Below are 15,155 nucleotides of genomic sequence, written 5' to 3'. Positions count from 1 at the left end.
GGAGCTTGCAGTGAGCTGAGATCCGGCCACTGCACTCCAGCCCGGGCGACAGAGCCAGACTCCGTCTCAAAAAAAAAATAAAAAATAAAAAAAAATAAGAGGGAGTCTCACTCTGTCACCCAGGCTGGAGTGCAGTGGCGCGATTTCGGCTCACTGCAACCTTCCCCTCCTGGGTTCAAGTGATTCACCTGCCTCCGCCTCCCGAGTAGCTGGGACTACAGTCGCATGCCACCATGCCCGGTTAATTTTTTTATTTTTAGTAGAGATGGGGTTTCACCATGTTGGCCAGGCTGGTCTCAAACCCCCTAACCTTAGGTGATCTGCCTGCCTCAGCCTCCCAAAGTGCTGGGATTACAGGCGTGAGCCACCACACCCAGCCAGTTCCACCAGTCTTTGACCTTCCTGTCTGGACTGAAGTAGTGCAGATAGCATGAAGCAACTGGGACTACTGTCTCTCATGCTCATTCCCACTCAGGACCTGTTGAAGCTACTGTCCCAGCCTCACATCCAATCCCAAACACCCCGCCTTAGCTTTGGAGTCCCCTGCTTATCGGTCCATCTCTTGTGACTCCCCAGACAATTATGTCCCACTCCCCAATGCCGAGGCTCTCAGAGTCATTCCTCCTGTAAGAGGCTCTTCCCCTAAATCTCTTTTCCTTCCCTTCCCCTCCGAAGGGATGCAGAGACTCTATGCGTAGGGACAACATTCTCTAGCTTTCAAAAGCTATGTGCCCTGTGGCCTTCTCCTGGGCTGTAGCTCACAGGGCCCTGAGGGTGAAGGGAGGCACCAAATGGTAGAGATGAGGTGGGCCCCAGCCATTAGGCCCATGAACAGGGTCTGGGGGCCATACTTCTCTTCATTTAAACTTCTCTGAGGACCATTTCTTCTCACCTCTTGGGCCATCTTTGCTGCCTGCAGATTTCTCCTATAGAAAATCTTCTTGTAGCTGTCCATCCAGACCTCCGCCAGGCGCACTTGATTGCGAGCAATGACACTAGTACCCTTGGGGAAGGTGTGGGGGCTCTTGGTCCGAAACACATGGCCTACGACAGAGCAGGGGATGATCTCCAGCTGGCCCCCACACTGCCATACCTGATGTAAGAGGAGACAGGACGAGGCCTTCAGCGGGCTAGGTGGGACAGTCTCCCCACAAGCAGCTCTATTCTATTCCCAGGGCACCAGATCCCAGGTCCAAGAACTTGGGCAAATGCTGCTCTCTCTCCCTGGAAAAAAGGATACTGACCAGGCTTCCTCCTAGGCCATGACTATACAATCTCAGGCTTTCTGATGTTGGTTCACTCTGACTTAAGCACAGGGAGACTGCAGAGTCCTGTGTTTACCAGGGCCCACTTTAGGGAAAAGCCTGCTGGTTAATTTTTGTTACCTATGCCTGTATACCTACTCTGAGCTCTGATCACTTGGCTTTTTGACCTGGAAATGTGAGTTTATTAGCTCGCTCAGGTGATAAAAACCAGAGCATCAGTGTGTTAATTAATAGCAAGGACAGTTGGCTGCTAGGTGGCCAGTGGTAGTCACCTGGGCCCTTAGCACACTGGCTGCCTAGGAGAGTGAACAGAGGTCACAGGCTCACGGAGGAGCCTAGGATTGGGCTGCTGGGAGTTGAGGTGACTGGCAGGTGACCCTTTTCTATGCTGGTGGGCTGGCTGAAGACATCCCTCCCACTCGTTTCTCTCTTGGGTTTTAGATGAGAAGGTATGGTGTTATTCAGTTTAGTGTGGCAGCAACAGAAATACATCATCATTATAGTAACAGCAGGCATCCATTATGTGCTTAATACTCATCCGGCACCATGAGAGGTGACTTCATGAATGAGCTCATCTACTTACTAATTAGTTTTCCATGGCATGGAGATTTGTGTAGATTTCATGGAGAGGCAATCCTTTCTTCCTGACCTAATCCTGATTTGCCTAATTCCTGGAATCTCTCAGGTTCTGGGGTCCACCAGAGTTAGGGCCACCATCTTCTCTAACTGTTATGAAGGGCTTATTGAGCATAGGGAGAGAAACTTCAAAGGTTACCAGGGCATATGTCCTTTGAACTGGGAAAGGGAGCCTGATTTTTCCAGAAAAAGGATGATGACTGGTTACTGATCTGTTTTTTTTTTCTAGCCCTAGTTGTGAACATACTAACCTGTTTCTATCTTCACCCTAACCCTTTCCCACAGACATCGCAAAAAAGTCCCCAGTTTCCAGATGTCCAGTCCTCATTACCCCTATTTTTCCTTCCCTCTGAGAAGCTGTGCCTAGTAGTTTGTTTTGAGCTGTCCAAGCTGATTGCCCAAGCCCTATTGCCATGGACAGGGGGAGCAGAAAAGAGGCAGAGCCACCTTGGGAAGTAGCCACCCTTTCCAGTTCAGTTCCAGATGGGATGTCCCTGATGCCACCACTGCCTGAGAAATATGTCTCAAGCTGTCCCCTGGGATGCTGTGGTTCCCGCCGAAGCCCTCTTCACTCTCACCCGGAAGGACATTTCCACGTTCTCCCCTCCCCAGATCTCCATCTGATTATCATAGGTACCGATGTGCTCAAAGTAGGACTTGGAGATGGAGAAGAGGCCACCAGCAAACGTCGGGGATCTGGAGAGACACAGGGAGAAGCATGTGCATCTTCTGGGAGAGGAGGAGCGGAGCCTGGTGGGGAAAGCTGTTTGTGGACTCCCCTCCTAACCTACCTCCCCCTCCTATCCTCTTTCTCAGGACGTGCAGCCGCTGGTCCACTAACTCACTCATCATTTAGCTTTTACTATGTCCTCTTCCCCTTCTAGGACCAGGTCAAGGAAATATGTAATTATCCTCTAAAAGGCACTCATTCATTCGTTCAACCTAGGATGCATGTAACACTGGCCAGCAGGGCCCGTGCTACATGATGGACACACAGAACAGGGAAAGATCCCATTCCCCCAGAGCTCAGTCTAGTCACAGAGGTTAAAGCTATCATTAGTTACTTTTTGGCAGCAAAGTGCCTGGAGCCTAGGAGATACTCAACTTTCAGAAGCTGTGTGAAATTGTTTTTGAACATAGGCAAGATTCAAACCATGAATTAATGAATGAATGAATATTATCAGCTGGGCTGACTCCATTCTGTTTCAGGGGCCCTGCCCTTCAGGGACTATTAAGCCATAGTTTTAGTAGGTGCCTATCCCTGGTGATTTATACTGCATGAGAAACTGTAGATTTGGGGAGAAGTTGCCAGTTGCTTTTAACAGAGAAAGCTGATAAGCGGTGCTCTGGGAAACAGTGGAAAGTCAGGTGAGATCAAGCTCAATTTGGGCTATAGGGAACATTTAGAAGGTTATAAAAAGATTCTGGCTTTTAGACACAGGCAGGGAGGTGTGGACTCAAGATGAGATAAATTGACAAAAACATCTAATTCCTAGAATTTAGATACCAGGTTGCTTCTAAGAGGGACTGGGCTAAGCGTTAGGGTATCCAAGCAGACCCGGGGAAGTATACGCAAGATGGAATGCGGGGGTGGGGGCTGGGGAGACAGGGCAGGAGCACAATCATCAGCTGTTGGCTTCTGTGTCTGGGCCAGCCTGGCATGGGTAGGGCTTTGCTGCCCTCAGTGGGTGGCTTCATGTGGTACAACCAAGCAGAAAGATACGGAAACCCCTGTAACCCCGGAACCTATCCAGGTGCCTTACACACAGCTGGGGCTCAATCCCTGTTCATTCAGCTGATCCATCGAGGTGACTACCCAGGAATGTGACCCTGGTGTTACCCTGTGGTTGCTCTTGTCTCCCTGAAGTTGGCTACTGCAGCCACTTTCTGGAAGGAATTTCAGTTGGGAAACCCTCATGCTCAGGCTGGCTTCCTATCACTTTGGAAGAGGCTTCGGCCTCTCCCAGGGTTCTTAAACCAGCCCAAGTAGCACCCTGAGAAGCTCAGAGAGTGCTGGAGCTGCAGAGCAGCACCTGGAAGCCAACCTGCTTCCTCCCCCACAGGCCCTGAGTCTTGTCTTTGAGAGGCCTCCCAGACCGAGAAGTCACTGATGGACTAGTTATGAGAACAAACCCTGCATGGGAAGCTTCACTGTAAATTCACGACCACAGGCAACCTCTAGTAAACACCCTGTATGTCCTGGCCTACCCCTAGGGTCCTCTGACTCTCCTCTTAGGCTCTGGTTGGTTTGAGATGGGAGGCCAGGAGGGGACTGTCAGCAGTCCTCCTGGGGTGGGGGCGCTACGTGAAGAGCCTCGGCAAGCCATGCATGCTACTAGGGCATGTGGGCCAAGAAGCATATTCATTCCTCAAACACTGGAGCTTTGTCTTCCAGTTGTATGGCCCTTGGACATTGAAGCCTGCGACGTCAGTGATGGGTGGGGGCCAGGTACCCTCTTTCTGACTGTGCCGCTGCGTGCCTAGTCACTGGCGTGGGGGTGGGGATCTGTTGCTGTGCACACCAAACAAAAGGCAGCTATGAAACAAGCATTGGGTCAGTGAGAAGTTCAAATTTCTTTTCTCTCTTTTGCCTTTTTCTTTCCTTCTCTCCTAGTGGAGACAGAGCAGCTGGCTGTTCAGGATCCGCGGGATTTCTCCCTGTGGCATTCACCTGAGTTCCTTTCTACTGGGACTCTGAGCAGGGTTTTTTTTTTTCCTTTTCTTTTTCTTTTTTAAGAGATGGGTCTTGCTATGCTGCCCAGGATGTTCTTAAACTCCTGGGCTCAAGCAATCCACCTAATCCCCCTCAGCCTCTCATCTAGCTGGGATTACAGGTGTGGGCCACTGTGCCTGGCATGGACAGCATTTTTTAGGGTTCTGGGCACGTGGAGAGGAAGAAGCACTAATCCTTTCCTCCTTTCAAACCTTCCCTCTTATCTCTGGCTACTGTATCTCCAACCTCTGCTTCCCTCCGTCCCGGATGTATGTTCAGTTGACCCTGAAGTATCCTGGCCAGTCTAAGATAACAATGACACAAATAATCCCAAACCACTGGCTACACTAAAAGTCACTAAAAAGTGACTAAAAGTCACTCCTCAACTCAGTTTGTCTGAGACAACTGTTAAAATAAACTTACAGTCTCCAATAACACCAACAGGCAGTCTGGAAAGGGGAGGACGGCGTGGGTGTAAGAGGGGAAGGTGAGCCCAGTGGGCATTAAACAGTGGGTTGACTTCCAACTGTCTACCCTGCAGCTCAGAGGCTGGCACATAAGAGCCTGTGGGCAAAATCTGGCTGCCTGTTTTTAGAAGCCTCTGGGGCAAAAAAATTGTTTATACATTTTTTAATGTTTGTAAAAAAATAAAAAATAAAGAAGAATATGCAGCAAACTATATGTGGCTGGCAAAGCCCAAAATATTTATCATCTGGCCCTTCACCAAAGAAGTTCAGGGCAACTGCTACAGACTTCACGCTGCAGAAAATGTGTCTATTTTCTTTCAGTATATTCTCAGTCTTTTCAAAGACAGTCTCCTGGGGGCACACAGCACTCCCTCTTATGAAAGTGACTATTCCATAATGGCCTCCATCACATCTCTTGCCCCATCTGCAAGCATGGGCCATGTCCTTTTATGTGTAGGGAGGAATAAACTAAAGAACGTAAAGCCCTTAGTTCAGTGCCTGGCACATGGTAAGTGGTGAATAAGAGCAAACTGTCATGGTGTGAGGCAGTGCAGTGCCACAGTTAGGGCCAGACAGGTCAGGAAGGGTGTCCTTGCTCCACTGTTGCTAGCTGCATGATCTTAGGTCAGTGTTGATCACTATGAGCCTTAGTATTCTCACCTGTAAACCAGGCTAATCATTGTACCTGCTTCATAGGGAGTGAGGATTAAACATAATATGTCAAGTGCTTGATAGAGCACCTAACAAATGTTGATGTGAGATGGCACAGGTTCCTGGAACTGGGTAGGGCTGGGGCCAGGTTGGGGGCTCACCAGGCTGCGGTCCTTACTTGATGGGGTAGGTCTCATCCTTGCGCCTCTGCTTCTCATGTGGAGGAAGTGTTTCCCAGCCGAAGGTCAGGCTCCAGTCAAAGTTGCCTCGGCTGTGGACTCTGCCCCTCTGGACGGGCTTGGCGAACTCAAAAGTATTAAGGTCGATGGTGACGATGTCTGGGCTCACCACCACTGTCTTGTCCTCAGCGATTCGAGCCAGGAGGGGCTCCAGCCAGCCGTGGAAGCACTCACCTGCAGGCCCCAACCAGGAGGCAACAATCAGGGTCCTGCCCACAGCTGAGCCCAAGCTGCATCCTGGGGGGAACACCCAGGAGGATAAGAGACCTTCCACCTACTCCCGGGTTACAGGCAGAGGAGGACAGCAAGCCTCACAGCTGCAAGGAGCACACAGAATTTCCTAAAACCCTCCTACCACCCCTCTACCCCCAAAGGCGGAGGCAGCTTTGGCAGGGAGAACGGAGGTCTCTGGGGAGTAACATGGTCAACTCAGATGACCCAAAAGCACAGGGAGGCCCTGGATGGTATCTTCAGGGGTTCCAGCTGATCCATTGGCTCAGCCCTCCCAGCCCACGTGTGGATTTCGGAAGAGGGTGTTCCCCCTCCCAGGGGCATCTGCATGTCAAGCTTCAGCCCCAATTGTAGAAGAATAATCTCTTTCATTTGTCTAGCTCTTTGAGATTTTCACTGAGCTTCTGCATGTATTACTTCATTCGGCCCTCAGAGTAATAGTTCTGTTCAGTAAGGTTAGTATCCTCACTCCTATTTTACAAATGAGGAAAATGAGACTGTTAGTGGCAGGGACAGAATGCAAACCAAGAATTCTGACTCCAAGTCTAGAGCTTCCCCTATATATCACCACTCCTAGGGAAAAGATTTCACCCCCCACAACAGTGGGGAGGTGTTTTGGTCTTGGGCAAGAAGGAGGCCTTCCTGGCTCCATGTTGCCCTAGAAGAAAGCCCCAGACAAGCCAGTTCTAAGTCATAACAGGAGGCCTCTCTGAGGGCCCAAGCTCAGAAGAGGGTGCAGATGGGGAGTACAGGGGTGGATGATCACACTTCCAGTGATTTTTGGGGTCACCAGTTGTTTTAGGGCTTTGTTCTCTTGATGAAACATCCTTGGGATTGGGGTGAGAAAGGGGTAGAGGTAGCTGGAGTGGGTCCCAAGCCTCCCTTGCTCCCGGAACAAAGAACAGGAAGGGGCCTTGGTGAGGCTGCGGCCCTGGCTCATTCTAACAGGGAGGGAGCCTCCAGGTTACGCCCAGGCTGGTGCCCTCGTACTCACAGTGGGCATCCAGGAACGTGAGCACCTCCGCTTGTGCCACGCTGGCCCCCAGCAGCCGGGCGGTGATCAGCCCCTTCCGCTCCTCCTGCCGTACCACCTTCACCACCTGCAGCTGCTTCACGTACTGCTCCAGCTTCTCCTTTAGGTGTTCTGGAAGGGACAGTGTCATTGTGGCCAGTCCACCACTTTGTCATATACCCAATCCTCTGTGGGCACCAACCTAGGGGCTCTCAGGCCTCTAGCAGGCCTGAATTTTAAACCCCCAACACCCGCTGCACTGAACCATCCCACAGAAGCCGGAGCTGGGGAAGGAGGTTAACAGGGAAGATGGAGAGAGGAAGAAAGAAGCCCTGCCTGCCTGTGATCAAACCTGCCTCACCAGGGCACTGGCTCTGTGGTACTAGATCCTATGCCTGTTCACCTGGGCACCCTCTCTAATGTCAGGGACAGCACCTCAGAGTTGTGTTTCTGTGGTCACACATCAAGTACAAACTTTTTTGTTGTTGTTGTTGTTGAGACGGAGTCTCACTCTGTCACCCAGGCTGGAGTGCAATGGTGCGATCTTGGCTCAATGCAACCTCCACCTCCTGGGCTCAAGTAATTCTCCTGCCTCAGCCTCCTGAGTAGCTAGGACTACAGGTGCGTGCAACCACGTCTGGCTAATTTTTATATTTTTAGTAGAGACAGCGTTTCACCATGTTGGCCAGGTTGCTCTTGTACTCCTGGCCTCAAGTGATTCACCTATCTCGGCCTCCCAAAGTTCTAGGATTACAGGCATGAGCCACCACGCCCGGCCCAAGTACAAACTTCTGACAGAGGCTCTCAGATGCCTCCCTCAGTCTCTCCACCCTTTCAGCCACCATCTGCCAGAGCTGCGATTCCACAGCTCCATTGCATAGTTGTTTTCCAGTGTCCAGGATTCCCTGCCTTCCAGACTCTTCACAGTAACATCGATGGGTTGGCATACACAAATGGTGACTCCTTGCTTGCTGGATCCGCAGCAGGACATCTGACTCTAATCCCCATTGTAACCTCCTCTGCAGATAGAATTCTTTAAGGTGAAAACATGCCCAGCAACTTTTTAATTACATTAAGAAAATACTTGCCCCAAGCACCTACCATGGACCAGGCACAGTGGTGAACCCAGCTGGCTCGACCATTTGTCCTAAGGAACCACCACCCAGAAGCAAGGTCCACCAGGAAACAGGTGATTCCAGGGCAGGTGATCCGTGATCTAACAGAGGTAGTGCTGGGGTGTGGGTCCCAAAGAAGGCTCAAATCTCCTGGATTTGAGGAGCAGGGAAAACTTTTTGAAGGGAAGATGTCTCTACTGAGACCTCCAACTCCTTTCAAAGAAGAGTTTATTTCATGGCCCTGTAATTTAGTCTGAAATCCTTAGAACATTAATAATAGCTCTATTCTGACTGGGCACAGTGGCTCACTCCTGTAATCCCAGCACTTGGCAGGCCAAGGCAGATGGATCACTTGCACCAAGGAATTTGAGACCAGCCTGGCCAACATGGCGAGACCCTGCCGCTATTAAAAATACAAAAATTAGGCTGGGTGCACTGGCTCATGGCTGTTATCCCAGCACTTTGGGAGGCCGAGGCGGGTGGATCACCTGAGGTCGGGAGTTCGAGACCAGCCTGACCAACATGGAGGAACCCCGTCTCTGCTGAAAATACAAAATTAGCTGGGCGTGGTGGCACACGCCTGTAATCCCAGCTACTCGGGAGGCTGAGGCAGATGAATCATTTGAACCTGGGAGGCGGAGGTTGCAGTGAGCCGAGATCGCACCATTGCACTCCAGCCTGGGCAACAAGTGCGAAACTCCGTCTCAAAAAAACAAAAACAAAAACAAACAAACAAAAATTAGCTGGGTGTGGTGGCACACACCTGTAAACCCAGATACTCGGGAGGCTGAGGCAAGAGAACTGCTTGAACCCAGGAGGCGGAGGTTGCAGTGAGCTGAGATCATGCCACTGTACTCCAGCCTGAGTGACAGAGCAAGACTTGTCTCAAAACAAAAAACAAACCAAGAAGAGCTCTATTCTGAAGCAGTTCACTTCAAACATACTGAATTCCAAACCTTACTATGTTTTACTAACTGCCATTTTGGTTTATCTCTGCCACGGTTCTGTTCTGTGCAGAATGGAGAGCCTGCAGTTTCAGATGTGGGGGACAGAGGTGACAATTCTGAGTGTGTCCTTTTCCTTTTGGACTGTGGGATCAGCCCAGAGTGTGGGCCTTGCTCTGAATGCAGCATTCTACAAACGGCAGGTCCTGAAATTAAGCAGTTGAGGGGGTTGCATGGAATTGATCTCCCACAAATGCATGCACACACGCACACGATAACCCAGCACTGAGCTGGAGTGCGTGCCTGTGCAGGTGAGGTCGGTGTCTTCATGGTGACTTCCTTATTTAATCTTCTCTATGATAGTTAACAACTCTATGAAACAGGGAGTATTGTCCCCAGTGTTTATAGATGGGAAAAGTAAGACTCAAAGTGACTAGCCCAGGGTGGCAGAAGCACAAAGGGCAGCAGCAGGATCCCAGCCAGTCTGCATATGAGGACTCCTCACCTTCTCCCTCCAGGGGAAATGAGGCCACGGACTTTTTTTTTTTTATCCTGAAGCAGATTAAGATGTGAAGGCCAAGGACTTAATGTACCCGAGTTTCAAGGTGGTCTCTGCTTCCTCTCCCAGCAGTCCAAGGCCTTGCCATTTCCCTGTGTGTGAGATCCCAGGAGGGAAAGGGAAAGAAAGAAGGGAGAGAAAGGGGTTTGTTGAAGCTGTTCTTTGGTCACTGCCCTGGAGAGTGGCACCTAGGAGAAGGGAAGTCTCTATAATTTGGAATTTCAGCTTTTTCCTTCTTTTTTTTCATGTTTCTTTTCTTTCTTTCTTTCTTTCTTTCTTCTTTTTTTGGAGACAGAGTCTTACTCTGTTGCCCAGGCTGGAGTGCAGTGGCATGATCTCGACTCACTGCAACATCCACCTCCTAGGTTCAAGCAATTATCCCACCTCAGCCTCCTGAGTAGCTGAGATTATAGGCACCTGCCACCATGCCCTGCTCATTTTTTGTATTTTTTGTGGAGACGGGGTTTCACCATGTTGGCCAGGCTGGTCTTGAGTTCCTGACCTCAAGTGATCTGCCCGCCTTGGTCTTCCAAAGTGTTGGAATTACAGGTGTGAGCCACCATGCTCTGCTCGCCTTTTCCTTCTTCGATCCTACTGGATAGACAGGTGATTCCGACATGGTGCTCATTTATGAATGGATTCTTCAGGCAGTCATCTGAGGAGGGGGCTGTAGCTTACTTACTCCAGGAATGAGGTTTCTTATCTCTGGGGGCCAGGACCTCAGGAATCAAAATCAGCCTCAGGCAGCAGTCTCAGCCCAGCACTCACTCCACAAACGTCTGCCATTGTGCTGCCAGGTGCCAGACGCTGTTCTGGGCAGGGAGGGGCCTGGTCTGGGTCCTGCCCTCTGAGACTCATAGTGCGCCTGCAACCTCAGGTACTGGCCCTGACAGGAAGGAGGGAGGAAGCCCAGGCTCCTCAGCATGGCTGCTGTTTCCCCGAGAGCTCGCCCAGTTCTGCGCACAGGAAGTTCACGGTAGTGGAGATAACCCAGGGACAAAACATCATAGGAAGTGGGTTTTGTGGTGAGAGACAGTGAAGCACTGAGCTGTGAACCTCAGGGGGGCCCCGAGCACTACAAAGCCCTTCTCCCATGCCTTCCTTCCAGTCTGGCGAGGCCAGACCCAGGGATTCTCAGCCCGAGAGGCTCCCAGTCTCTGGCCTCAAGCCCTTCTAGGGAGACAACTCCCCTAAACAGTGCCCCTCGTGATACTCCTCCACCTTTCCCACCCCCAGACCTACTGGACGGACCCAGAACTGAGAAGACCGGAGCTGAGCATGGCTGCACCGGTGAGCCCAGCCACACTCTCATGTCCCTGCGGTGACAGCCTTCCAACTTAGGTTCAACACTCCAGCACCTCAACCAGCTTCACTCCTCAAAACTCAAGTCCACAAGACCCCTGGGACCCCAACACAGACACTGCACTCAGTTCCATGATCTGAAATATCATCTATATGCAGATGACTCCTGGGGCTTCCTTCCTGACCTTGCCATCTTCACTTGGATGTGGAACAAAATGGAAAATTCAACATATGCCCAAAACGGGCTCTGGATTTCCCCCGCAAATCTGCCCCCGCCAGTCTCCCTCATGTCAGTACACGGTGCCAGCATCCCTCCAGCTGCTCTAACCTGGGAGTCATGCTAGATTCCCCCCTGCTCTCCCCTTCCACAATCGGCACATCTTCAGGTACTGCCAGCTCTCTCTCTCATCCCCACAGTCACTCCAGCAATCATGTCTGAACTGCTCTCCTGCCTTCTATACCAGTCTCCTCAATCTATTCTTGACATGGCAGCTACTGTGAGAAGCAGAATTCTCTCTAAAAATCATCAATCAGATCATGTCACTACAGCGGCTTCAAATTGTACTTAAAAACAAATCCATGGTGTTTCCTTACGGAAAGGTATGATGGTTCCTAAAAAAAAACTAAAGATAGAACTACCATATGATCCAGCAGTTCCACTTTTGGACATACACCCTGAAGAACTGAAAGCAGGGGCTTGGATATTTGCACACCAATGTTCACAGCAGCATTAGTCACGATAGCCAAAGGCGGAAACAGCCTCAGTGTCCATCAGCGAATGAATGGACAAACAAAATGTGATGTATACATACAACAGAATATTATTCAGCCTTCAAAAGTAAATTCTGGGCCGGGCTTGGTGGCTCACGACTGTAATCTCAGCACTTTGGGAGGCCAAGGTGGGTGGATCACCTGAGGTTGGGAGCTCGAGACCAGCCTGGCCAACATGGATAAACCCCGTCTCTACTAAAAATTCAAAATGAGCCGGCACACACCTGTAATCCCAGCTGCTTGGGAGACTGAGGCAGGAGAATTGCCTGAACCCAGGAGGTGGAGGTTGCGGTGAGCTGAGATTGCACCATTGCACTCCAGCCTGGGCAACAAGAGTGAAACTCCATCTCAAAAAAATAAAAAATAAAGTAAATTCTGACAGATGTCACAACATGGATGAATCTTGAAGGCATTATGCTAAGTGAAATAAGCCAGTAACAAAAGGACAAATACTGTATGATTCCACTTATGATAATCAAATCCATAGAGATAGAAAATAGAATGGTGGTTGCCAGGGGTTGCTGGGAGGGCAGTGTGGAGAATTCATGTTTAATAGGTACAGAGTTTCAGTTTGGGATGACAAAAAACAAGTTCTGAGCTGGGTGTCGTGATTCACGCTTGTAATCCTAGCACTTTGGGAGGCTGGGAGTTCAAGACATGCCTGGTCAACATGGTGAGTCCCCATCTCATTAAAAAAGGAAAAAAAAAGTTCTGGGGATGGGTAGTGGTGATGGTTGCACAATAACGTGAATGCATTTAAAATCAATAAACTGGACTCAAACAGTGAACATGATACATTTTATGTCATGTACCTTTTACTACATACACACACATGAAAAATCCAAACACTGCCCGTGGCTTACAGAGTTCTCACAATTTGGTCCTGCTAGCCTTTATTATTATTATTATTATTTGAGATGGAGTTTTGCTCTTGTTGCCCAGGCTGGAGCACAATGGTGTGACCTCAGCTCACTGCAACCTCCGCCTCCCGGGTTCAAGCAATTCTCCTGCCTCAGCCTTCTGAGTAGCTGGGATTACAGGTGCCCACCACCATGCCTGGCTGATTTTGTATTTTAGTAGAGAGGGGGTTTCCTCATGTTGGCCAGGCTGGTCTCAAACTCCTGACATCAAGTGATTTGCCTGCCTCAGCCTCTCAAAGTGCTGGAATTACAGGCATGAGTCATGGGCCCGACTCCTTACATCCACTCCACCAGTGCTCTTTCTGCTCCCTGGCTTACTGTGTTTAAGCCACACTGCCTTCTTTTTGCCTCATTAACAAGTCAAGCCTCAGGCCTCTGTGTTGGCTGCTCCCTGTACTAAGAGTAGCCTTTCCTGGCGAAAAGAGCTCCCTAATTACTCACTCACTAGCCCGTTGCCCTGCATTCTTTTCTTTTTTTCCCTCTAATTTAGGTAAGCTGGTGGAGTGTGCCAGACAGGGAGGAAACCCTGGCTGCTGACTTAGCCACTCAGGAATGAGGTCTGTGCCCTGGTTCTGACTCAGAGGTGGGGAAGAAAAAGCCCCCCAGCTTAGCACCGGGTCTCCTCCCCCATAGTATCAAATGCCCTTAGACTCATTCTCATAGGGCTGCTGCTGGGTGCTTGGAGTGGAGGACAGAGAGAGGGGACATTGTATTTCGGCAGAGACAGTCCTGTTTGTGTGTGTGTGTGTGTAATGAGAGCTGGTTAATCTGATCAAAGAGTCAAACGTGTAGGAAATTTTATCCCACTGTGGCTGGCAGAGATTTCTGACCATGGATCTGAGTTTTTTTTTTTTTTCTCCTTTCCTCACTGAACTGAATGTTGCTTAAAGTATCTCTAGCGTCTGAAAGCCCTCTGGGTAGGGTTGTTTATTTTAGGGTCCACAAATTCCCTGGAATTAAATGCAAAAATGTTGCTGTTGCATATTGTTGTGGGCAGTGGTGCACTATTCTAGGGATTTTAACAGATTCTCAAAGGATGCCAGGACCCAGAAAAACAAGAATAACTAGCTTAGGTTTTTCAGGCAGGTGATTGTTTTGTTTCTGTTTTTGAGACAGAGTGTCACTCTGTCACCCATACTGAGTACAGTGACATGATCAGGGCTCACCACAACCTCAACCTCCTGAGTTCAGGTGAGCCTCCCACCTCAGCCTCTCGACTAGCTGGGACCACAGGCACATACCACCATGCCCAGCTAATTTTTTATTTTTTTGTAGAGACAGGGTCTTACTACATTGCCCAGGCTGGTCTTGAACTCCTGGGCTCAAGTGACTTTCCCACCTCAGCCTCCCAAAGTGCTGGGCTTACAGGTGTGAGCCAGTGTGCCCTGACCATGCAGATGATTTAGAGATGCTGAAATTGGCCTTAGGAGAGAATCGGCCTTAGAATACAGGGCAACAAGTCCAGGACAGCCAGAGAGAAGGTGGACATTGTGTATGGTGGTCTGCTAGGGGCAGGCGCTCTGGAGGGGCTACTGGGGCTACTGCCAACTCTGCCCTACTGGACACAGGCTGCTCTGCCTGTTAGATGCTGCCTGTGCCAGCCTGGCATTATGTCACTTGTCTAGCTAGTCAGACAAGTTGCCTACCTGGGCATTTGTAGCTCATGGACTCACAAAATTTGGGGTGGTAAGTTAACAGTTTAGAACCCCCATGCCCAAGGCTATGGGAACCCACCTCTTGCATCAGTGTGACCTGGATGTGAGACACGAAGTCAAAGGAGATCACTTTGGAACTTTAAGGCTTAATGAGTGCCCTACTGGATTTTGGACTTGCATGGGGCCTGTAGCCCCTTAGTTCTGGCCAATTTCTCCCATTTCAAATGGTTGTATTTACACAATGCCTGTGCTTCCATTGTATCTAGGAAGTGACTAACTTGCTTTCGATTTTACAGGCTCATAGGGAAAGGGACTTGTCTTGTCTCAGATGAGACTTTGGACTTGGACTTTTGGGTTAATGCTGGAATGAGCTAAGACTTTGGGGTGACTGCTGGAAAGGCATGATTGTGTTTTGAAATGTGAGGACATGAGATTTGGGAGGGGCTACTGGTGAAATGATATGGTCTGGCTGTGTCCCCACCCAAATCTCATCTTGAATTGTAGATCCCGTAATCCCCACATGTGATAGAAGGGACCCAGTGGGAGATAATTGATTCATGGGGCAGTTTCCACCATGCTATCCTTGTGATAGTAAGTTTTCACGAGATCTGATGGTTTTATAAAGGGCTTCCTCTTTTGCTTGGCTCTCACTCTTCTCTCTCCTGATGCCTCATG

At 49.8% G+C, this 15,155-nt stretch overlaps 1 protein-coding gene across 5 annotated transcripts in view; it reads right to left on the bottom strand.

Annotated features, from left to right (window-relative positions):
* The window catches only part of GALNT6 (polypeptide N-acetylgalactosaminyltransferase 6), a 40,177-nt gene that overhangs the window by 4,868 nt on the left and 20,154 nt on the right, over window positions 1-15,155 (bottom strand). For all 5 annotated transcript variants that reach the window (XM_017861523.1, XM_017861527.1, XM_017861528.1 and 2 more), the window contains 4 exons: window positions 7,197-7,346; window positions 5,911-6,145; window positions 2,480-2,597; window positions 893-1,093 (listed from right to left, as the gene is read on the bottom strand). In XM_017861523.1, coding sequence (XP_017717012.1) covers window positions 893-1,093; window positions 2,480-2,597; window positions 5,911-6,145; window positions 7,197-7,346 — 704 coding nt within the window. The remainder of the gene's footprint in view (window positions 1-892; window positions 1,094-2,479; window positions 2,598-5,910; window positions 6,146-7,196; window positions 7,347-15,155) is intronic.

Source organism: Rhinopithecus bieti, unplaced genomic scaffold (genome assembly GCF_001698545.2).
Source record: "Rhinopithecus bieti isolate Rb0 unplaced genomic scaffold, ASM169854v2 scaffold_56806, whole genome shotgun sequence".
Taxonomy (NCBI): Eukaryota; Metazoa; Chordata; class Mammalia; order Primates; family Cercopithecidae; genus Rhinopithecus; species Rhinopithecus bieti.
This window is presented reverse-complemented; position numbering and strand designations above follow the sequence as displayed.